This window comes from Amphiura filiformis, chromosome 12 (assembly GCF_039555335.1).
Source record: "Amphiura filiformis chromosome 12, Afil_fr2py, whole genome shotgun sequence".
Lineage (NCBI taxonomy): Eukaryota > Metazoa > Echinodermata > Ophiuroidea > Amphilepidida > Amphiuridae > Amphiura > Amphiura filiformis.
Window position 1 is genome coordinate 66,193,320 of NC_092639.1, and position 26,237 is coordinate 66,219,556.

The window sequence follows — 26,237 nt, forward strand, 5'->3', positions numbered from 1 at the left end:
ACAATAATTTTACAAACTTAATGCTTACATGTATATACAGAGCATGCAGCTATGCCATTACAGGTGCAACATATTTGGTGATGTACATTCATTAGTCATAACTCCATAACTATGCACCAGTGTTATCACTGACAATGGGAGACATCATGGTTTAGAGAAGATCATCTTTGCAGCTTTGGTAGACCTGTAATATGTGTGCATATTTTGACAAGTGCAATTAAGCTTTGTTTGCCATGGTCGTTCATCGCATAGTACAATTAATAAATTATTGCAACTGCAATACTGTCACCGGTAGTGACAAAATTGGTGCGTTCTTCTCTTCAAGGCTGTACTGGACTTGATATTTAATTTTGATAATTTTGGATAATACTTTTTTACTCGGCTGTATGTGGACGCTTACACTTAGAGTCATCATCTCATCTGGATTCAACGTGGCTCTTTAACACCGTGGCTTTAACAAAACTTGATCGATAGCGCTTCCAATTTTTCATGTGCAATAATTTATGAAAATCAATCAGTATTACCATTGCTGCTTTCAATAAGTTGACTTGTTACGGGTTTTTTGTCAAAGATATCAGTAAATATTCCAACCAATTATGGAAGAATCTGTGAGGCATCAGACTATATTCTGTTTAACAGGACATTCTGAACCTAGTGAACAATCCTCTGTCTATAGTGACAGAGAAAGGGACTCACAGTATTATCCCTATGGAACATTCCGTAGTGAACATTCCTCTACTCATGGTGACAGAGACTATCCCTATCATGTAAGTTTGACATAGTGGAGAGAGGAGCAAACAGGCCTGTAGCCAGGATTATTTGGCGGAGAGTCGATGTGGGGAGCTAAAAGTGCATTTTTCCTTCAAAAAAGGCTTATTTCAATGTTTTCCTCAAAAAAAAGTGGACCTTTTGTGAATTTTTTTAGCCTAGCCTGGACGTAATTCATTTTGCCCACTATTATATTACCATGATTACACATCAGATGACAGGCATTGTATGAGTGTTGAGTTTGGTTCCCTGTAGCAACAAAAAGTGACACACGTACCAGTCATTACAGGTCAGTGTCATCTAAAGTCCAAATGACACAAAGAATAGCTAATTGCATGCATGAGTTAACATGCAAATTGATGAAAATTAGTCAGATGATTCATTTTTCAATTTTATTATGTGATTCAAGGTAGGATTGTTTCATTTTGAGTTCAAATTATTTATGTCCTTTGCCCGGGTCCTGTGAGACAACCACATGAACACATATCAAAGGTGACTTCATGTGAATGACCAAGTGAATTAAGTGCATGCATGCTATCATATGCACACTATCAAGAGTATTTGTGTGTGTGTGTGGGGGGGTAGGTCCGGGTGTGTTGATTAAAATTAGGTGTGTGTTCTCAGTTAGATCATGGAAGTAAGAGACATGGAAGCTGGTCAAATACTACATCAAAGTGAGTATCATACTTGCCGCGATACTGAACAAAACAAGTACAGGTGGAAGGGGAACAATTGAGTCAACGCATGGTCAACGTGTACCATGTCTAAAATCAAAGTTCCCGCTTAAAAATCAATAGCAGTACGAAGTCGTGTACTAAGCCCTGACAATGGGCTGTGTTATATTACCGCAGTGCATGACTAGTTTTATGAACACAAACTGATTTTATAAAATCCCTACGTAATGATCAGAATGCTATCAGTTTAATTTATACTATTGTATTAAAGGTATGTAATTATGTAAAAACCTACCGATTAAATGTATATTATATGCTAGACTCTCAGATAGCAGTTTTAAAACAGAAAATGAAATGAAATACAATTTATTTTACGCAGAATGTAAAAATAATATCCGACCCTGGAACATTCTGGTCAACAGCAATTTCGGCAGCCCGGGCACACAAATAGATGCGGATTAATTTTATAATGTAACGCATGTGCCAAGTGCGCATATCAAATTTTACAGCTAATTAGCGGTTTAGAGGTAAATGCATGATTTCCAATATTTTGAAATTTAAGAAAATCTGTAAGTATAGGGTTGAACTCGATATTTTGATTGGATTTCTGTAATTATGGATTACAAATCTAACATCCCTGTCACTTTTTTGCGAATATAAACAACATACTTGAAACATAATCAAGAAAAAACACGATTTTTGCTCATAATAATAAACCTGTGACAAAACGAACTGGCAATAAAGGCGGCAAGTATGATTCACATCAAAGACACGCTGACTACATTGTTATCACAATAGCTTGATACGGACCCTCTATAGAATGTTACGTAAATAATTCAATAGGTGTTGGATCGACCAGCTTCCATGTCTCTTACTTACATGGTTAGATTAAATCAAATGCAGAATCAATGAGGTCCTCATTTGAATGTATTTACAAGTGGACATTTCGTGCCTGCAATTTGTTCACACTTTGCCTATTTTGAACTGTTTCCCTTGTTTATAAATTTGCCATTCTAAGCTTCCTTATATATTGACCTATACACAAAAAGAATATATTGTGTGCATTGTTATTTTCACTGCAGGTGTTTGAAATGTGAAAAGTCACTGTGAAAATAAATATAGTGTAAAAATTTCCACTTTTCAGTAATTTCTGATAGATATTTGGGAAATGCAATTTTGTCACAATACTAAAACAATACATCAGTTGCAAAAGAAGCATGCATGTTACATGTATGTGCATGGGGATCAAAATGCACTAAGGCCTAAAAAAATTGTTTGATTGGCTTTACATAAAAAAAATAGGGTAGCTTGGTCGGCAATTTTTTATTTCTTTTACACACATTTTAAGCTGTAAATTGCGTAACTTTGAACTTTGCAAAAAATAAGAAAAAAAAAAAGTCTAGGGTCGGGCCTATTTTTGGAGTCGGTCGGGTTACGCCAATCAAACAATTTGTTTAGGCCTTATAATAATTATCAGTGGTCTTCAAGATTAACAGAGGTGTGAATTTTTATTTTCTTTAATTTGTTCTGTCTTCTTTTTTGTGTCTTTTCTTTTTTTCCATTCTTTTGTATTATCCTTTTCTGTTTGTTCATTATTCCATTCCTTTGTTGTTTCTCTCATTCTTTCTTTTTTCCCCCTTTTCTTTTATTCTATCTTAGTGTTCTTTCCTTTCTTCCTTTCTGTCTACTTGTGTGTCAGCTATGTGGTATGTCTTTCTAACTTTTTTTTTGTATTTGTTATTCAATATTTGTTTAAGATTGGAAAATGAAATAAAAACCAGATTCTTCCCATTTTAATAAGCTCTCACTTCATTGGGAAAATATAATTATATCATTCATTTTATGCTTACTGAATAGGCCTATAATTATGAACTTTTGAAAAGTGAAGTTCATGAACTTTTGCTATCTACTAAAAACTGAGATGAAATAATTGATTAAAACCATAAAACCAACCAAATACCACAACCAGTAGGGTCTCTTGTATGCCAATCATTGCAATTGGTCGTGGCTTTTTAGATATTAGTTTTTATGTAGTACACGATAAAACGCCAATTAAAACAGCCCCCTGCCTTTGGCCAATTTGGCGTATCCTCACTCCACTAATTTGTGAACCAACCATAAGAACTGATTTCCAATCAGAAATTGGATTCCAAGCGGAAAGTGGTTTGTGCATGTGGATCTGGTTACTAGACCTCATAGTCGGATGTACAGTTCAATGACCTCTTATTCTCCATCTCAGAAATCGATATAACTTAGTTGATTTTGGAGATGAGTTTATGATATAATGTTTCACACAGGGGTCACAGTTCTGTGTTTTATGTACACATGTGATTATATAAAATTTTAAGCACACTCTGAGAATGAGAGTATACTATTTAAGGTCTAATCCCAAAATTTCAACAACAAAAATGAAATGAGGTTAGTTGCAGAAGATAAAAAAGACATTTGCATATTTTTATTATTAGGAAAGTTTAATGTAGAAAGTTTGGGTTGAAAAGTTTATGTAGTAGCCTCTTGGTTTCAGCTCTGATTTGCCCCAGACTCATTCATGCTGGGTGCACCAATGGGACCATTTAGTGCACTCTTAACTAGAGGCATCCGATTTTGAATCATTAGGCTTTAGAAACAAGTCAGTGGTTGGACTGGAATATTGGTAACACCAATGAATTATATGTTTATTGGACCTGGTGTCTTAATTCAACTCATCTTTATTTTTTTCCTGAAAATCTAAGTCAGGTTTAGAAGAAACTCAAATTTTGAAACCTTTTTGCCAAAATGTTGATGAAAAGTGGATGCCAAGTTAAATGCCAACTTGCTGCTGCTACCTGAAACTTTGAGTCTTGAAGTGTAATAATTAATTGCCATTGATACAGAAGAAAAAAATTGGATTGCAACTTTTTTGTGTCATCATGGATCGGAATAAGTCTAAGGTTCATATCTTACAGGATCACAATGGAATTGAGATGCATGTTGGGCATGGGGAGAATAGTGGCCATGTTAACGCAGCATTTGATGCGGATACCAATGAGAAGAAGAGTGCGGATCCAGATAAGATAGATGTGGAAGCGCCACCGCCTTCCTATGAGAAAACAATAAAAGGAGATGGGAAGCAGACTAAAGCGGACCAGTTATGGGAGGTAAGTTATGACTTTCTTATGAACGGATGGGTGTGTGGGTGAGTGAGTGAGTGGGTGGGTGGGTGGGTGAGGGAGGGAGGGAGGGAGTGAGTGAGGGAGACGGAGTGAGTGAGTGAGTGAGTGAAGGGGTGGGTGGGGAATAGTTGGGATGGTTGGTGGGTGGAGGGGTAGGTGGGTGAGTATAAGGGTGGGTGGGATCGAGTAGTTGGGTTTGTTGGTGGGTGAGAGGGTGAGTGTAGGGGTGGGTGGTGGAATAGTTGGGTTGGTTGGTGGGTGGAGGGGTGGGTAGGCGAGTGTAAAGGTGGGTGGGAAATAGTTGGGTTGGTTGGTGGATTTTATTTTAAAAAGATTTTATTTTTACGGTATTAAATGGGTGAAGGGGGGGAACAGATTCTGTAACAGATACATAGATGTATAAACGTTTATGTAGTCATCTGCCCTACCATGACAAAACGAAACAATGAGCATTTTTTTCCAAATGCATTTTATTGCTTATAATCATTATAATCTAGGTGCATTATTAATACCGGGTATTAATAATGCACCTAGATACAAGATCTTCCCCCTAAATAAAAGTATAGCTTAGTCTTGTCTCTAAAAAGTAAAAATTGGATGTGATACAAGCTTTGTCGCTGTTCTGTCAAAACTTTTTTGGAAAATGACATTTTGTATTCATTTTATTGCTGCAGTCATTATGAAAATTGTATTAATTTTTTACTTGGATCAGCCAATCAGAATGCAGGAAAGTTTTGCTATTACAAAACCTTGTATGTTACATACAAGGTTTTGAAACTGCACATTTCATGCATGTTGACCATGTGCCATAGGTTTATACATTTAAATTAATGCTTACATTTTCCAGAGAGGCCAGTGTGTAAAACGAAAGGGCAAATAAACCTTTGTAATATGGTCTTGGGTTAAAGCATACCATGTTTAAAATTGAAAAAAAAAATTGTATTAGATTTACAAGTCTTTAATAATAATGAATGGTTCTTATAAGTCGCAAAATCTCCTGAGGAACTCAAAGCGTGCAAAACATGAAAATGACAAACAAACAAAATAATTCTATGAATCTGAGGTTAATCTGAAGAGTTTTGAGTAATTTTTCAGGGGATGATAGAAAGGAGCAGGAAGTTTGATAAGTACAAAGCACAGATGATGGGTATGGTGGTAAATTGCCACTGAAGTGACGAAAAGCCAAAACAGCAAGTTAAAATTGGATATGTAATTCAATGGGCAGCCAGTGAAGCTCGATGAGGATTGGTGTAATATGCTCATGCTTCCTTTTTCTTGACAATAAGACGGCTGCACAATTTTGAATTTGTTGCTTACTCCATGCCAATTGGGCTATTCCATTTAAATCCACTCTCCCCTGTGGACGATTTCGAAATATCTTCCACAGGGGAGTATGAATTTAAATGGAATGAATTCTGATAGCAGCTCCATTTGAAACTTACCCTCCCTCTGCAGAAGATTCAAGTTGAATCTTTCCCAGAGGGTGTATGAAATTCAAATGGAGCTGCTATGTGTTCATTCCATTGAAATTCATGCCCCCTGTGGAAGATATTTCCAAAATCTTCCACAGGGGAGAGTGGATTTTAAATGGAATTGCCCATTGGGTTTAATTGACAATATGATCATTATTTTTATATATCAACAGAAAACAGACCAAATAACAGATGGGGTGGAGGAGTTTTACACTGATCACAAGAAGATCATCTGGCTGGTTTTTTACATCGTACTGCTGATAGGTTATATTATATATTTCATCTACGCCTGCTGGTATGATTTCCAGGTGAGTCTGTCACTATGGACCACATCCAAATGGCATAGTACAATAACCTCAATTGAACAATCATAGTGTACAATTTGACCTCAAGTTGCAGAGTATGAGTTTTTGTACCCAAATTTTCAAAGGTCTTTCAATGAATGTACAAATATATTAGGGTTAAAGAACTGTGGCCTGATGAGCATAATTGTGTCTGTGGTCTGGTGGGGTGTTAGTTTGTGTTCGTTTGTTTTACCCCAACTCTAGTGTCATAACCTCACTCCTTGAAGTGGAAATTAGAAAATAAGGGTCTATTTAAACATTGCTGGAAGCTGATTGGTGAATATGCCTACCTCCAGAGAAGGTATCTTACCCTTCCCAGAATCCTTTGCAACATGATGCATCACCTCATTACATCAAATGACACTCTATTACTTTGTGTAAGTTCCCTTTGTTTTCATTTTGAGAATAGACTGGCTAAACATGGGTTGCTAGTCAAGAAATAAACATATTTTTAAAGATCTGGATGTGCTCTGTTGTGTTCACTGAAGTAAATTTCATCACTATCGACCCATGTTGCACTAGATAGCAAATCAGTACAGAAAATTGAAATGGGAGAAATGCATTGTGGGAAGTGTAAGATATCTGCTCTAGCCACCTCCATCCCCGGCCTCCATCGGGCTAAATTTATCGCCATCGTTAGGCATAAAAAATATTGCTTGTTTACCATAATAAACAAAAACATAGAAGTGTTGGGAGAAGATTGACCATTGAAGATGAGCATATTGGGCATGCCAACATTGTACGGGGCTAGAAGGGGGACCATTTTCAATAAGGCCTTTAAAGCCATAATGTATGATCTTATTATATGAAATTGGTTAATTTTTTCAAACGTGATTTTTTTGCATATTTGTAATGTTTACACATGTCCCAACTTGCACCTAAATGGAATCGGCCAAATTTGTTGTCTTTGTAGGTCAACAGAGCAAAGTTCGACATGCGAGATTATCATAATTTAAAAATTATGATAATATGTCCTCCCATAGAACTGCATGTTAAATGGCCAAAATAACCAGTGGGGTTTCTTTCACTTTCCCTTGTTATTTCAACTTAAAATGGACATCAACCCTTCCCATCAGTTATTACTAATATTATTTCAACATTTTGAATAAAGAATAACCCGGGGGGGGGGTCACTCCCAATGTGGCCTGTACACCATCCGCGATAATGAAAACGCGTAAAAAGGGTAGTGTTTCGTGGGTAAGCACGATACGCGCGTAACACGTTTAGGGTGTCAAAAACATGAAATATTGGGAAAAAGGGTAGCAAAATTGCAATTGCTAATACGCGGAAATGAAATTTAGGGTATGAAATTTGATGCAAGGAATAAAATCCCTGTTTAGGGTATTGTTTTAGCCAAGGGTTAAATCCTTGTTTAGGGTGCTTTTCAAAAGTTGATTATCGCGGATGGTGTACAGGCCACAATTGGAGTGACCTCCGGGAGAATAACAAAATTAAAATTTAAAGGAATAGAATTCTAAGATTGTAGCTAGGATGTATTTCAGAACATTTTAGCACTCATATGGTCACTAGATGCGCAAATGATAACTCAATTTTCAAATTGATTAGATTTTGTCATGATGTATAAATTGTTGAATATAACTTATTTATCTTTATTTTTTCTTGTTTTCATATTAGGAAGCTATAATTCTAGTAATAATAACAGCGCTTGTACTCTTCTGTGTCATCGTTTCTAAATTTTGGGATAAATTTGGAGAACCAATTGAGGAGAAAGCAATAACACCAGCCAGCAAGAAGGTTGATGAGAAGTGGAAGATACTGAGATGGTAAGACATTATTATACAGAGATGTAGACTTGAGTCGTGTGACTTGGACTCGAGTCTGACTCAAGTCACTATTTTTGGGACTTGTGACTTGACTTACTTGTGACTTAGACAAAACGACTTGGACTTGGACTTGAAAAAATTGACTTGTTACCAACGCAAGTCTGAGGTTACTTTCCTGTAAATTGAAATTTATGGATAGAATTTATGAATATTAATAGGCCTACAATTTCATTAATGAATTATCCGCTGGCGGGCCTCGTGTCCGGCATAACCTGAACTGGAAATAAATAAATACATAAATATATAGTGCCCTCAATCAGCGACACGGGCTTGGCGTGGGAAGTAAAAGTATGTCGGTTGAAAACTCGGAGTCCTGTCCCAGCAAACACAAAACTGGTGAATAGACTTGTAGTGACTTGTGACAAGTTGTGACTTACTTGCGACTTGACTTGTGATTTGATGACTTGTGACTTGACTTGACTTGCAACTTTTTCAAAATGACTTGACTTACTTGGGACTTGGACAAAAGGACTTGTGACTTGGACTTGACTTGCACAATGTGACTTGTTGACATCTCTGTTATTATATAAGAAACACATTCTGAGGAAGGCATGGGGAAAAATGCATTTCAGGGGTGGCCAAAAATTATGAAATTTCATCAAAATTGCATCGAAAATTTAAAGTTTATTTTGTTTTTATTTGGGGAAACTGAGGGAAGATCTCCGAACTGGGGGAGATCTCTGAATGTCAACCACCCGTGGCACTGCCACTGTTAACAAAAGTAGTTGTATCAGGACTTCATTGATATTTTTTGTATGTTTGTTTGTTTTAAATGATCTTCCCGTAGGAACTTGACAACGACCCATAATAGGAGAGGATTAATGGCTTGCGCTACCCCCATCCCCGGTCTACGCCAAGCTGGCCCAAGTAGGCCAATTTTACCAAACTTTTACGTCTTTCAGGAAATGCCATTTCGTAAGACTTACATCTTGACAATGTCTCTTAACCAAGAGAACTTCATTCTTTAAGCCTAATTTCAGTGTTACTTCTAGCTCTGCTGAGGTACTGTTCACCCTTTGCACGGATCCGCCATCTTGCTACCAGAACGAGGTTTTCCCTACAAATACATGTGCAAAAAGTGCATTTTTATTTCTCGCGCTTTTCGAGCAACATGCCAGAAGGCTTTTGCAAAGCGTACAAATGTATGTGGTAATTAAAGCACACGTTTGACAGGCATACACACACACACAACGCAAACTTTGTGGGTAGAACCTCGTTTTGAGATGACCGTGCAGAGGGTCAATTGTTCTTGAAGATTCCACTCGATGTACATGTATTTGACTGATATTTATTATTTCAATATTTTTATTTATCTTGCAGGCCATTTTACATCGGTCTAATCATCCTCATCATCATAGCCCTGGCATTCCTCACCAAAGATAATCCCAATCAACTCATCTCTGCAGCAGGACTTATACTTCTGGTTTTTCTTACATTCTGTTTTTCAAAGAGTCCAAGAAATGTAAGTTTATTCTAGTTCAATGCAGGAGTTAGTATAGGATGGGCTATTCGATTTATATTCCACACTACCCCTGTGGAATATTTAGCTAAAGTCTTCCACAGAGGGAGTATCAACTTTGAATAGAATACACAATTGGGTAACTTTCATTTGAAATACTTACTCCAGTTGTGGAAGATATAAATAAAGCCATAATACAAGGGGAGTATGGGTTTCAAAATGACTAACTCTGACCAATTACATTTGTAAAACATACTCCCCTGTGGAAGATCTTTCCAAAATCTTCTTTTTTTAATTTTTAATTTTTACAAATGAAAGATCACCTGAAACATAATCACAAGCATACAATAACTCAATTTGCTTAAAATGCTTCCGATTTATTCGTCATCTGCTAAATTCAGAACGATATATTCAATATGTTTTCTTTGTTCACGTTCTATGCATTTACAGGTACAATGGAGACCAGTGTTATGGGGAATGGCATTACAATTCATTTTGGTTTACTAATCTTGAGAACCAAAGCTGGTTTTGAGGTTTTTGACTTCCTGGGTAATCTTGTTAACACATTCCTGAACTACACTGATGCAGGAGCATCATTTGTTTTTGGGGATTTGTTTACCAACCATTACTTTGCATTTAAGGTAAGATTGAAAAAAAGTATTTACATAAATGTTCTTAAAATTTGTTTTAAAAAAATGATTTTGAAATAAAATGGTATAGGCCCTAGACTATGGCTATATTTTATGTTTACCTAGGATTGGCAAGTGGCAACAAATTAAGAAACTATTGAATTGTGTTTGCAAAAATATTTCAGATTTTCAAGGTTTCTGTTAACAAAAAAGTATTTGAAAAATCAGTCTGCCTACCCATAGAATGGGGTTTTGTTTGTTTTGTCACATTAAAACAATATTGTTTTGCCCAAGTTGCAAACTAAAGGAAGGAAACTTTGGTACAAAGTTTTAAAAACTGGTTTTATCACACGCAAAGAAGTAACAAAATAATTAATTGAAAGATGCTGGGGCGTAGCCAGGATTTATTTGGTGGGATGGATATTGAAAAAAGTGGACTTTTTCCCCCCAAAGTGGATCTTTTCCCAAAATATTTTGACAAATAAAGTATAAAGGACATAATTTTTTTGCTGAATATTCTCACAAATGGGTTTTTTCACTTGCAACCCTCACAAAATACTCTCAAAATGTACACCGAGTGGAAAGAGTGGAAAAAAGAGTGAGAGAGTGAAATGGAGGACAACCCCTCTTTGCGTGGAAAAATTTCACTCTAAAAGGATTGAATAAAGTAGTCTGTATACTCTCAAAAGAGTGAATATTGCCTAAAGTAAATGTACTTTCTATCATTTTAGAGTGTTTTCCACTCAAAACTGCTTGTCCTTTGTCAACTCCTTGAAAGAGTGGAAATTCACTCTTTTACATTTACTAAATGTAAAAGAGTGAATTTCCACTCCTTTTTCCACTCTCTAAATTTTAGAGAGTAAACTTATTTGGCCTTTGGTTATGGAGGGGGGCAACTTCCCCCTGGATACTCCCCTCCTTGAAAGATGGGTATTATTAATGTGCTTGATGATATGGATTTGTCACTAGGTTCCTCAAGTCTCCCAAGGTATTTATGAAAGTCAGCAAAAATGTGATAAAAAAGGTCTCTTCCGGCCTACACTGTCAATTCATGACTGACAGTAATTTCTATAAGTACCACCCTTGGATATAAATGACATACCTGAGTTCATGTCTAGGCTGTTATGGTAGTCTGACTTAGAGAACCAGATTAGCTCCCTTTGTCTATCCTAAAGCCTAAATCAATTTTGTATTGCCCTTTTCCAATTCCAAAAATCTGAAAAATAAGAATTGGTTTTTTTTATATTCAAATTTTCAGAATTTGGTATAAAATTATATTTTTTGTGTATTTGTCATTTATACTGCACAATTATTTGCTTACAATCGTATTTTTTGTGTGGCAAAATATTTATAAAAAGTAAATCGACCAACCAACCCTAACTTAAGAGCTTTAGAAGGCAATACCCAGCAAACACATTTTAAAACGATTTAATAACATTTAAATGTCAAATTCTATAATAGACATGAAAACATTTTATATAAAAAAACACTACAATAACATTTCAAAAATGTCACAATATTATTTGCAAATATTTTGATGCAAACATTTTTGCAATATATTCTGTCAACTTTTTATAAAATTATGTTAGAATGCTTTATAAAATTATGTTAGAAAGTTTTCAAAAATATTTTCTGAATGTTGTTCAAATGTTTTATACCTTACATAAACGGTTTTCGCTAAAACGTTTTGTGTTAGCTGGGTACAAACTTTTTTAGGCCTAATATAATTGTGAACAATGCTATGGTGCAATCTTTATAGGCCAAAATAATTGCAGCTGTTTGGTGATGATTTGCTTGACAATAAAAACAAAGCAAAAAAAAAAATCAGTTTTTAGGTAACTGCATCTGACAGATCAGCATGTTTGATGGTAGATTTGTAAAAGTGGTTCAGTATAAGTCAGAGTAGTCACACAGCGGTGCATGTAACATTATACGACTATAATGTCTTCATAATAGCTACCAATAATCATTACTATTCTAATGTCTCCCAATATTCTGCTCAACAGGTACTTCCAATCGTGATCTACTTCAGCAGTGTGGTATCCGTTCTATATTATATTGGGGCCATGCAGTTCGTCATCGTTAGGCTGGCATGGTTGATGCGGAATACTATGAAGACATCGGCGGGAGAATCTTTGAATGCTGCTGGAAATATATTTATTGGACAGGTGAGATCACTATGGATCACAATGGCCTCATCCCAATGGCGTAGTTCAATAACCTCAATAAAACAATCATAGTTCAAAATTTGACTTCAAGTTGCAGAGTATGAGTTTTTGTACCCAAATTTTCAAAGGTCATTCAATGAATGTACAAATGTATTGGGTTAAAGGAATGGGGCCCTGATAGATGAGCATGTTGTGGATCCTAGTGGATGGATGGGAAAAATTTGGTTTAACTCAAGCAATATTGTAACTTTTCCTTTCTACTTTTTCCACAAGTTAGTTTTCACTTTCTGATACCCTTTAAATTTTTAGCCGAACAAATTGGGTCAAATAAAGAATATCGCTATTTAATTCCACGCTAATTTCACCAGTGTGTGTTTCAGTTCGTTATGAGGTCGACCAGCTTAATGAGTAATGTCATGTATGTACAGACATACAAAAGTTTGAAAAATATTTAGATAATTTGAATTAAACGATGGGACATATTGTTAAGATTTTGTCACAAATGTAGCATCGCCTTTATTTCTGCAGGGTATGTTAAAAGGCACCAGAAAAAAATGTGTTTAATCTTTGGATTGACCGTAGATGCTACTTCAATGCTTGTTATTAATGAACTATCAACTAATTAATCAGAATTAGCGCTAAATTTATATCACTACACGCACAATTTACTGTTTTATCACAATTAACAATAATAAATTAATTGATTTCATAAATAATAAGGATCAATTTGTTTCTGTTGCCTTATGATAGTTCATGAAAGTTACATTACAATCATGTTAAAATCAGAATTTTGAGAATTTTGAGAAAAATTGATGTCATCATCCTCAGTGAATGCTACAATATTGCTTGTAATATCATGGCCGCCAAGAGCTAACCTGGGCCTGGGAGGATAGATGAAAATTTGGGGTCCCATTTTTAACATGAAAAAAACATTTTCCCACCAAAATGGTCCTCTAGAAAAAAGCAAACAGGTTAACATTTGGTATTTGTTCCCTTAAAGCCCTAGCCAGGGGCAACAAAAAACACCTTAAGTTGTTTTACACAACCAATCCAGATTTTGTGTTTTGTTTCTTTTGGTTAAAATCATGTAAAATTAGCCGTTTTGGGGCAAAATTGATTGATTTTGACTGAAAACTTTTGAAAACATTTTGCAGAACATTTTCAAAATATGTTTACAAAACTATCAAATTTTTGCCTAATTTTTAAGCTTTTGGTGATATTTTAGGGTCATTTTTTGAAAAACCCTTACCTACAAAGATCAAAATTTTCAATTGATGGTTGGCTTTTCATTCCAGCTACATACACTTCAAGTACATATCATTAGATTTATCATGCTAACTTGGAGGACTGTTAAATATAAAATATAGAAAATATCAACTTTTAATAATTTACCATAAAATTTGTATTATATCGCAAATTTAAAAAAATCTAAATTATTTGATAGCAGAAGGACATTTCTTGTATTCAGAATGCAATTTGATATGTCTGATGTGCTCTCCGGTCCCACAAAAAATACTGTTGCTATCTGAGGTCTTAATAAGAGTCTTGGACAAAGATTGATCCACTTCAAACACATGCTGATGTCATTTTGGTCCATTTCTGTTGACACTATTGTACTTGATGATATTTTGAAAAACAAACTAGGTTGGGTGATAGGGATATGGTGGAGTAGGGTGAGGTTAGGGGTGGGTAGAGTTTGGGGTTGAGGTAGATATTTTGGGCTGTTGATGGGTAGGATATTTTGGATGTGTTAGGTAGGGGTGGGTGGGTGTCAGTAGGAGTGTGTTAGGGTAGCATGGTAGGGATGGGGCAACAGTCACTTTTCTTATTTTGTCATGAAATTTCAACCTGTTCCCCCTAAGGCTACAAAAAGAAAATTGTTTGATTGGCGTAACATAAAACAAAAAATTGGGGTAGGTAGGTCGGGATTTTTTTAGCTTTTAAAGCTGTAAATTGCGTTTGATAAAGGCCTTGGAACTTTTTTTCTTCCTTTTTTTAAAATTTAATTATTTAATTAATTTTTTTTTTTGCAAATTTTTTTTTTTTTTAACTCTAGGGTCGGGCCTAATTTTAGAGTCGGTCGGCTTACGCCAATCAAGCAATTTTTTTGTAGCCTAATATCAACCCAACCCGACATATCCTGAAAAATTTGGAACAAACCTGCTTCAATCCGAAGTTTCAAATCGAATCCGATCAATGTTCAATGAAAACTAAGAATGACCTACATGTATGCAATCACAAATATTCATAATGATTATGGATTTATAATACCACCTGAGACTATCCACATGCACTTGCACTCACCTGAAGTGAAATTTAACTGTGAATAAAGAAATTAGTGAACACAACACCGCTGTTGTGGGGTATTTTTGGCAATACTCGACACGAGAGGGTGCATAATTCAGCTACTTTGTAAATGTATATTGTATATCTTACCTATAGGCTTAAGTATTATTTATTTTATATATAGATATACATTTTATGTTTTCCCTGATCCCAACACGCACCGAAAGAAAGCACTCCGTTTTAACTTGAAGAGAACTCACCCGATCTGGCCTAACCCGATGATATATATGTCCTGGAACATTTCATTTTGTGGTATATTTTAGCCACTCAGCCCCATACAAGGTGTCCCAGAATGATTTATACCGTGTTTGAACAAAATATCAAAAATATATAGTCAACAGTGTATCTAATCTTAATAAGTGCATAACAATGCCACGCATGTCTCCTACTTATTCTGTGACTTTCATGGAAATAGCTTGATTCGTTTTCGTGTGACATTGCTATTACTGAAAATGGACGAAAACGGCATGTGTGTAATTTACAGTGCAAAGGCATCATAACACATCCTTTATCACCATCGTCCAGTCGCACTGTGCAATATATTGGAGAAATCCTACATTCTTTTATAGAAAATACACCAAATTTGGCACAGATGTAGAGCTTATAATGATAAATAATTCTTGATATGGGATTAAGTGAAACATTTCAATGTGACATCAGATATTTAGGTTGAAAAACATACTTTTTATGTGATTTTTACCCCAATTTTTACCCAAAAATGTCACTATTACAGAGGATATAACTTCCTCAAGCATCCTCCGTAGTAAATTTTAATCTTCTTCATCATGTAGCTGTGGATTTGCCAATATACTGTGGACATAAATGCATGCTGTGACACTAAGGACGAACCTCCTCTATACTTTTATGAAAAATCCATCTCTGCCGGCATTTCAAATGATGAAACTCATCACACCGCAATAATTGGCTTCAAAACTACCGTCAAAGAAAGAATAGTTTAAGGTCACTCAAGCGTAGCAAATCCTTTATTCCATACACAGATTGCTTCGTAACATCATTAATAAACGATAGACATCGACTATTTAGTAGAAGTAAGAACAGGATACAACAAATATGCTGCATAACATTTTCCAAATAACTTTGTGCTGAACGGTTAGTAATTTTACAGATTTTCAAAATAGGTTGCTTTGTCAAAACTTTGAATTCACCATTTTTACGCAATCCTCTCTAACTTCTACTAGAAACGTCCAATTTTAAAATCTAAAAATCTGAGAAAGCTAAATATATGAAACTTAAAAAGCAAAACAATATGACCAATAAAAATGCCGTTCATACCATATGAAAAAGTTTGGCCACAATATGAGCATAAAAGTGATAGCATGAAGAGCAACATTTTTTTACTACATGACCTTATATTAGGCAAGCATGGAAAAACCCATTGTGCTCCCCATTGTTCACTCGTTATGGCCGATTGATTTCCATTGTTAGGAATCCCTGTGCACATCGAAAATATGAGTTTTGGTGATATTTATTATTTATTTTGGATCAAAAAGTGCCACCATTTGCTATCCACTAATAAACATGAATTTTATATCAGCTGAAATAATACTCTCTCAAGTGTTTATTCCAGTGCGAAGAAAAATGTTAGCATGTTCCAGTGAAATGTTCTGAAATTATTTATCAAATAATTTGCTCAAAAAACTTGAAATAGAAAGAAAAATGTCTCATTTCCCATTAAAAATTGAAAAACGTACAACTTTCTAAGTAAAAAGTCCCACCTTTTCCCAAAACTCAATGCATTTATAATTTATATTATTTGAAAGTAGATGTATCAAAGTTTTTAATACCGAGCGAAGATATTTAAGAACATTTTTCGTTTTCCTGTAGTGGTTGAAGATAGGTAGAAAAGTCGACATTTTACTAGAATTTCCTGTGTTAAAAAGACCTTTTGAAAGTGGCGTGAGCAGATGCACCAAAGTTTTCCATATGTAAAAAATTCCATCTTTCTCGGTATAAATCATTCTGGGACACCCTGTATATGTGACATGGTCAGGTCCATGCATGGAAGCCAAAAGCGGCAAATTTGAAATTGAGATAAAGGCAAAATATGGAGCAAAAACAATAAAATACATAAGAAAATAGACATCACAAAAGTTCAGAACATTAGAACCTAGTATGCCAGACCTTTGGTGTTTTCAGCATATGATAGCCTGATGTTTGTATAAGGTAATTTTGGTGACTCAATTTTCACAAATGCTTCCTTTGGCATCCATGGACCAGATGTGTCACATATTTTGTTGAACAATAGAGGAAACAGTATTTAAATTTTTGTTGTTTTTGCTTTTTTTTTTGCTACAGACTGAGGCTCCACTATTGATCAAACCTTACCTGCACAAGATGACCAAATCAGAGCTTCATGCTATCATGACCGGCGGCTTTGCAACTATCGCAGGTGGTGTGTTTGGAGCATTTGTGTCATTTGGTATCAGTCCATCCCATTTACTGACGGCTTCAGTCATGTCAGCACCTGCTGCATTGGCAATAGCTAAACTGTTTTATCCAGAGACAGAAGAGTCCCAAGTAGTCACTGGTGAACAGATGAAGCTACCAAAAGGGTAAGAGTATAGTATTTTTATTTCTATATAAAGTAGCTCATGGTCGAGGGGGAGATGATACCAATATTTCTCGACAAAGTTTTGGAAACGCAGTCAATATGACATTTCCAGGTGAGGTTTTCATCTATTAAGACACCTAAAATGGAAGGTTTCAATTTCAAAGTCTTTTATATTCTGAAATTTACGGAAGAATGCCTTGAAGTTGGCAAAGATCTGGGGCACCAAGGCCAAAACTGAAAAAGGGCAGTCAATGGCTTTGATGGCCTCCCTGAAATTTGAGCCCTGGAATCCATCCTTTATTCTTTATTTTACATTTTATAACTATATTGTCTCATTTACAGATCAGAAAGAAATGTAATAGAGGCTGCTTCCAATGGTGCTTCTACCGCTATTCCATTGGTTCTCAACATTGCTGGCAATCTTATTGCATTCCTGGGTCTGCTAGCATTATTTAATGGACTCCTTGGATACTTTGGAGGACTTGTTGGGATTGAGGGTCTTAGCTTTGAAGTAAGTGCATAATTGTGACCTGCTCCCACAAAACCAGACATAAGTCACTAATTTTGGAAATTGAGTTTTTGATGTCATCATTTTGTATAGGTCTGCGGCTTTCATTTGATAACAAAATTATGTTTCTGGGACATTTGATCCTCATTCTACGGTCTCTCAACAGGAAGGGGTAAAGCAACACATAACAAAATGCAAACGTAAATGCAAGAAAAATGGCTTTAAAGTTGTAAAATGACATTTTTAAGGACTTGGTTTGGCTCAGAAAATGCTAGATTTGGGTGCTTTAGAATTAAAATAATATTTTGTTTTCAATGGTAGGTTCAAGTGAATAAAAAAATAATAAAAACTGAAAAACAAAATCTCAAAGGTTTTTCACCCCTTTCCCAACTATGACTCGCCGTATCTCAAAATCGCTGAGTGCAACTTATGGCGGGTTTCGTCAGTGCCGGTCACAATTAAGGGAATACATTCATGTATCACTACAGTTGGACCTCTTTTATATGGATGTCTGATAAAGATGCTTCCCGTATATCGTATAATAATATCTTGTTTAAGTAAACTTACATTGGCATTGGTAGCTTAAGCTTACCTGACAATTTTTCAGGGAATTATTGTAAAAATGACCTCCAATAAATGCCCCCCCTCTTGAAAAATTCACACCTGTGGGCGTTTATTAGAGAATATATGGTATACTGTGACTAGCAAAATGTACGTCTATACGGTTTTGTGCATATATTGCAATTTTGTATGATAAATTCTACAATTTGATATGATTTTTTTTTTTTCAGTTGATATGTTCATACGTATTCATGCCAGTTGCATTTATGATGGGAACAGAATGGGAAGACTGCAGAGAAGTAGCAGAATTAATAGGAACCAAGACATTCATTAACGAGTTTGTCGCATACATCAGATTATCAGCAATGATCGATCAAGGAATAATATCAGTAAGTTAAAAAAGTTGCATTTCACAATTATGAAAAAATAGGCCCTTGAATTGACATATAGCCAGAAATGGCTTGTGAAAAGGCCAGACTGTAAACATTAATCAGAAAACTACTCAAACTCATTCATTGAAATCGATTTGGAAGTGATTAGGGATATTTTTGTATCCAGTTGTTGCTATAAAGGCCTCAAATTGAGGAAAAAACCATGTATTTTTACATGTTTTTCAATGCCCCATTGACAACAGATTACAGCAAATTTTGATTTTTGTAACTTCCATTGCACGCTTCTTGGGTCATGATTCTTCAGAGGCAAAAAAAAAAAAGAAATTGATTTCAATAGAGAATACAACTTGCACAGGCCTCCACACAGCATGTCCTCATATAAATCAATTTGCCTGGCTTATATTTTAATTGCCCTGCTCATTTCCAATTTTGCAGCACAAACCTTACAAATTTACAAATAGTCGCTATTGTAGTCACCAGACAAGGCTTATCATGCAGACTATTGATTCAAGGTATCCCACCGCTGCCACCATGTTATATTAAGTAGACTTGTATACGCCATGATGGATTTCAAGAGAGAGCTTTATTACAATACTGCTTTCTGATTGGCCAATATAGTTTATTGCTTACAGGCTGTCTGTGATGGAGATATGGTTAGCAGTACATACCATAACAATACATATCTGTCATTTTAAATCCAATTGCCCGGCAGGCATGTCGGTCTGTGCGCAGCATCAAATTTTTGTTGTTCTGGGCAGCTGGGCAAGCCATTCTGTGAGCTCTGAACTTGCACCCTCAAGTAATCACTAAAGCATGCTTGTGGTTCGAGCACTACCTTGATCAGTTGGGATTTTCCATATTTCGCATTGAATTTGGGACTTTTTGTTGTGAGGTGGTATGTGCTCTGTAGACATCTGTATTGTGTTCTTTAAATATTGTGTAAGAAATAATAAATGGAAAACTTATTATTTGCATTTCTTCCTTTTTTTATTTATAGAAACGTTCAGAAGTGATTGCCACATATGCATGCTGTGGATTTGCAAACATTGGATCGATTGGTATTCAACTTGGTGGTCTAGGACCATTGGCACCAGACAGGAAAGGCGACTTGGCAAATGTTGCAGTGAGGGCGCTTATAGCAGGAACAGTTGCGTGCTTCATGACGGCATGTATTGCAGGTAAGGGCATTAGACAAGAATGGGATAACTATAGTCTGTCAACTCAGAAGTACAAAGTAAGTAGACCTCGGAAACTGGAGGTATGAGAGTAATTATTTCTCTGCAATGCATGTGTAAATGCTTCTTTGGCATGCCAACTGCTGCGCAATTTATACTTGCTGAGCATACCACACACTGTATGCGTCATGATTTTTAACACGCAGTGCCTGTTCGCAAAGCATCGACCCCAGATGCCACAGATTTACTTTGTACTTATGTGTTAATGGACTAGATAATAATTATACAAACAAATAGCCAATGTTCACTCTCAAAGAACTTGCAGCAAATCATGCAATACTCTTGCTATTCCTTCTTGAGCAAGGCACTTTACACTACTTGCTTAGTGATTCGGAGGGCACTTTAAGCTGTCGGTCCCGTATACATGTATTTCTGACAATAATGCAGTGTGCACGTTAAAGAACGTCACAGGCTATTCGAAAAGAGTACTTTGACTCTATTTAAAAAATTCACTCATCTGTTCTACGTTCCAGAGTAAAAAAATAAGTACAGCTTGTCTGTACACAGTGCGATAATACATATGAGGCCTGCACTAATAAGCAAGAAGAAGAAGAAATTTTGGGATATGTACATTGTACAATCACCATAGGCGCAAAAGTGTGAAACAAGAAATGGGAAATTTGGGCTCTGTCCCTCTGTGCAGTTGTAAAGTTGTTTCTTTGTAACTGTATATTTGTGACACAATCTGGTCCATGAGGGCCAAATGCATCAAGTTTGAATTTTAGATAAAGGCAAAAATATGGAGTTAAAACCACAATAAATTACATAAGAAAATACAAAACTTCTGAACTTTAGAACCAAGTATTCTAGACCTTTGGTGTTTTTGTTATGGTAGCCTGATGTTGGTATAAGTTAATAATTATAGTGACTCAATTTTCAAAAACGCCTCCTTTGACCTCCATGGAGCATATCATGTCACTTTTTTAAAGAAGAATATTGTCAAATTTAGGGTTTTATTCTTGTCAGTGAACACCTCGGACAACTCGAAACGTCAGAGGCGTCGGATGTTCTAAAAATTCTGGTTATGAAATTTTTTCTATATGGGGAATAATGACACAATTTTTACTTTTCCTCTAATTTTGGTGTTACGGAAATAACAAAGGAGTTTTTCCACATCCGAGGTGTTCAAAAGGAGTTAATACATTTGACCTCCCATATCGAACTTTGCGGATACCTATCCGCTACTCACCGGGTAAGCACCGGCTAAAATGACATGCAAATTAGGTAGATACCGGGTAAGCACCCGATACCTTTTAGTGGATGCCTCCATGGTATCTGGTCACTTGTGATAGCCATCGGGTAAGTACCAGATAAGTATCGGGTGCCTACATGGTATTGTGAATAGCCATCTGGTAAGTACCGGATAAGTACCGGGTGCCTATCGGGTGCCTCCATGGTATTGTGAATATTAATGGGATAAGTACCGGGTGCCTTTCGGGTGCCTTTTGTGGAAAACGTTTGAGAACCGTTCGTGTACGCTTACCGGATAACTATCTGATGGCTTTTTTGGAGACCACCGGATAAGTACCCGATGTCATTTGGCACATTTCAATTGGCATCAATGGTTTTCAACAAACCGCACTTGGTCGGCATATATTTAGGGCTGTGCAATAATTATGAGCCCCCCCGGGGGGTTAAATTTCCGAACGGCTCGCCAAAAATCGCTTGCCCCCCTCTCGGTCCACTAAAAATTCAGTCCCCCTGCATGCCAAATTGTTTGGATCCCAATTTACAAACTTAAATGGTCTAGATACATGTTGCGAGCGCTGCGAGCAGGAAAATTTGCATATTTAAGCGTTTCTGTACTGTTAAGTGTTTTCCTAAGCCTTTTTAGAGCATTTTCTTTAAAAGGTGCCCCATGAATGTGTGCCAAAAATCGCTTTTCCCCCGTCCCGGATGGTAAAAAATTGCTTGTCCCCCCCTTTCGGCTCGCCAAAAATTTCTTGGCCCCCACAATTTTACCCTCCCCAGGGCTCATAATTATTGCACAGCCCCTCACGCAACATTCTTGTGGAAGTTCATGTAAATGAGGCAATACATTGATTGAGTATAACATGGATACAACAAACCGGCGAACATGTGAGCTTTATTATCGCGGTGCAGTTTTTAATTGGAATTTACTTTAACACAAAATCTGTAAAACACAATGAATTCCTGAACACTAAATTATTTTGAGTCCCAAGCATAAATTGTACATAATGACATATGATAACACAAAGTAAAATGCAAAACTAAAATCCAATTAGGCCTGGACAATTTTGTTATTAAAACAAGGTTTCAGATTCCTATAAGTTCCAACCGGGCCCAGAGGTACACCACCGGGGGGCACTCAACACAAATGACCATACAGGTATGCTCCCGGAAAGACCCCCTTTTTGGGTTTAAGCTCGAAAGACCCCTATATTTGACCAAAATAAAGCTCGAAAGACCCTTGATTTTGATAATTTCAGCTCTAAAAGACCCAAAAATTGCTCATTCCTCCGAAAGACCCCCTTTTACCGGTACGCTGTCAGCTCCCAAAGACCCACCACCTCAAAATTCGGGGAGCATACCCACCAAATTTTTTGATGTACCCCCTCCCCGGTACACCACATGCTATACTTTATGCATTGTACCATTATACCTCCGATCTACAACCTTTTAGACACGTACCAGTAATTGCCAATGATATGAATCCAATTTGCAGTGGCTTAGAAGCAAGGTTATCACAGAAAACTAATTTTGGATACTTGCAAGTGCATACTGCAAAATTCAGCAGCCTGTGCACACATTATGTACATGCAGTTGATAAGCTTATAACATTTACTGCTTGAAATGCAACTCTGCAAATCTTTAATTTACCTGTGCATCTACATGTGCATATATATATATAGTCATTGTAGTCATCTGTAGTATAAAATTCTCCATAAAGAATGAATGATTTGTGTGAGGAGACCAAAACACCACCATCAAGAGAACAGTTTGTTGCATGAATCCAACAGCAAATTTGAAATGGCAGTTGGTGATCATGTGACCTTAGTGGATACCTTTTGGATGCCTCCTTTTATTGACTAAGTTAGTGGATACCTTTCGGATGCCTCCTTTTTCTTGACTAAATTAAGTTAGCGGGTGCCCTTTCGGATGCCTCCCTTTTATTGACTAAGTTAGCGGGTGCCTTTTTGGATAACTTGTTAAGGCACCGGATACCTACTAGCTCCCAACTCTGACTTTGAGGCATCCGAAAACTAATCCGCTAGCGGGTGCCATCGGATGTCTTTAAAAATGACATCCACAAGGTATCGGATACCTTGCGGATCAGCACCGGATAGGCATCCGCTACCTTATTTTTTTGATATGGGCTATTCTGTGACATTTTGCATTTATAGGTTGTTGTGAGTATGGGTGTGGGAAAAGAGGTATCCTACTTTGACCATTAATGTATTACATTTTCGTTCTGATTTGCAATGCAGGTATCCTGTATGTTCCATTGGATGAGGTGGCTGCAACTGTGTCACCAACAAATGCAACACTTCTAACTACTTCACTTCAGGCAACAATTGCAACTACTTTATCTTAGACACCAACTAAATCGTTGGACAGGAAAAACCTCCTGTTTAAAGTAAAACTGGTAACAGGTTACATAGGAGGTTTTGCTTTAAACATGTTCAGGGGCAAATGACACATATGAGGTTTTTCCTGTCCAACAACGTAATGCAACATTTGGAACTACTTTAATAATGTTCATAGAGTAAGAATATTGGAATATTAGATAATGTATATCATCAGTGGTAAGCCTCGGGAAAGGGGTTCAATTTTTCAAAAAATACCCCAAAATGGAACCAGATTTAAAAAAACAACAACATAAATATGGCCAAAAATGTGGGCCTCAAGTTTGAAAATGGGTTCAATTTGGGTGGGTGTACTTTCTTGGAGGTACAAACTTTTTCCTGGCACTGCCGCTAATGTTTGGATGGGCAATTGCATTATACTTTCAATTAAACACTAGAATTTCCAATGTCTAGTTAAGAGATGTGAATGTTCTGCATGTGTTTTTATCAAACAAACGAGCCCAGTGTTGTCAGAATTGACCAAATATCTCAATTCAGGTGTAGGGTGCTGTTTGAAGAGCTTCCTAAAAGTAAACTCAAATTCACAAATATTTCTTCATGGTGCTGTTTCTGGATATTTTTATCATTATAAGTATGATGAAGCCTGTTAAATGTTTGGCAGTATTGGTGCCACAGAAATGGGGGCATTTTTTCCCAAAACATGGGGTTTGCCTTCCACCTCCTCAATAATCCACTATTTCAGGAAATAGTCACATTTCCCCCACCCAAAAAAGTGACTTTGTCACTGCTTTTTCCTGACTCTACCACTGATATTGGCATCTGTATTCAATTTAACAACATAATTTTTAATGTCTCGCTAAGACATAAGGAGTGCTATGTGAAAGTTGTCCATGTATTTTCAGCTTACAAAAATAGGCCCAATCTTGTCAGAATTGACAAATATCTCAATTCAGATTTAGGGTGCTGTTCCGATGGTTTCCTAAGAGTAAACTCAAATTCATATTTATTCAAATTTTTATCATATAATAGGCTGATGAAGCCTGGTTAATGGTTGTCAGTGTAGGTGCCGGGATGGGGGTATCCCCCAACAGCGGTTTTGCCTTCCAACCCCCACCCTCAATAAAAAATCACAGATAATCCACTATTTTTCTGATTTTTGGTACCCTCAAAAAAGCACTTTGTCCCCAACTCCCACACATTTCTTTCCTGGTACCAGCACTGATATTAGGATGTATAATTGTATTAAATTCAACAATTCCTTCAATTTCAATGTCTATCTAAAACATAGGGAATGATGTGAGGAGGATTTGAATGTATTCATCAAGCAAAATATGTCCTGTCTTGTCAGAATTGTTGATCTCAATTCAGATGTAGGATGTTGTTTGATATCCAATGATTTGATACTGTTTACCCCATGAGAACTACTTGCCTATTGGTCAAAAAGAAGTTTTCATTATCAATTTGACCAATCAGCAACATTGTTAGAATAATTTCACCACACAAAAAAATTGGGGGGAATTATTTGCAAAGCTCATTTTGATTGGTGATTAAAATAAAGATATCATGTAATTGACCAATCAGAGGCAATGTTAGATCGACAGATAGTGCTCAAGGGGTTAAGCGCAAATTCACAAGTAGTTCAATATGGTGTTGTTTCTATCTTTTTTTATTGTATAAATAGGAAACCAATTGATGTTTTTAACTATGAGAAAACATCTAATGCATAGCACCAGCATGTGCTGATATTAGCATAAATTATGTAAAAAGACATGGGTATTAATAATTTATGACCAAAAATAGTGTTCATTCATGCAAAATATTGATGATTGTACATATATGCAACTCATTTTTATTATTTTATAGTTGTCTGATTAAAAATTTTTTTGAGGTTGAGGCCAATTTGCATGTTTATTGCAAAACAAGGTTCTACTTATCCTTCAATAATGACTCTTGGCTGAGGTCATAAACTAGCAAGCTGAGCCTCACTTGCTAAGCTGAGCCAGCCTCCCCCATAGCTGAGGTCGATCTTGAAGGACTAATTTCTACTTGCAAAAGGGCTGTTCCATATACCCTCTATGGAAAACAGGACCTTAATCTTCCACACAGGGAGTGTGAATTCCAAATGGGTTACCTGAATGAGTGACTCCATTTGGAATCTACACCCCCCATGTGGAAGATTAAGGCTATATCTTCCATAGGGGTGTATGGATTTCAACTGGAATAACCCAAAGTGTATGTTGTGTTGCTCATGCCTCTCACTTTAATGCTTTAAATGCCATGAGTGCTTTGTACAACCATTCTGGCACATTGCGTTAATGGGTGTAAGAAAAGTGCCGGGGAAAAGTGCCAAAAAATATGCGCATGCATTTTCACTGAGAATCATGTTTTGGTCGCAAGATGGCAGATCAGTGCAAAAGTGCAGCTCTATTTGTGTGTGTTTTGTTTACGAGTGTGCTATACAATGTTAAGTTCTTTAAAGTTATAGCAACATCTAGACTCGGTTTGCACTGTAGCCTCAGTTTATTTGAACATAGTGTTACCAAAATTGGGACTAAATTACTAGTA

At 36.4% G+C, this 26,237-nt stretch overlaps 1 protein-coding gene across 1 annotated transcript; it reads left to right on the top strand.

Annotated features, from left to right (window-relative positions):
- The first annotated feature begins 269 nt into the window (after positions 1 to 269).
- Positions 270 to 26,007, top strand: LOC140166591 (solute carrier family 28 member 3-like). Its single transcript, XM_072190086.1, is given in 13 exon segments — positions 270 to 767; positions 4,388 to 4,579; positions 6,240 to 6,374; positions 8,046 to 8,194; positions 9,575 to 9,716; positions 10,164 to 10,206; positions 10,209 to 10,354; positions 12,349 to 12,510; positions 17,173 to 17,429; positions 17,771 to 17,939; positions 18,728 to 18,886; positions 19,887 to 20,067; positions 23,574 to 26,007. Coding segments are annotated over 13 exon segments (2,013 nt in total). The 5' UTR covers positions 270 to 596; the 3' UTR covers positions 23,681 to 26,007.
- Positions 26,008 to 26,237: the final 230 nt, after the last annotated feature.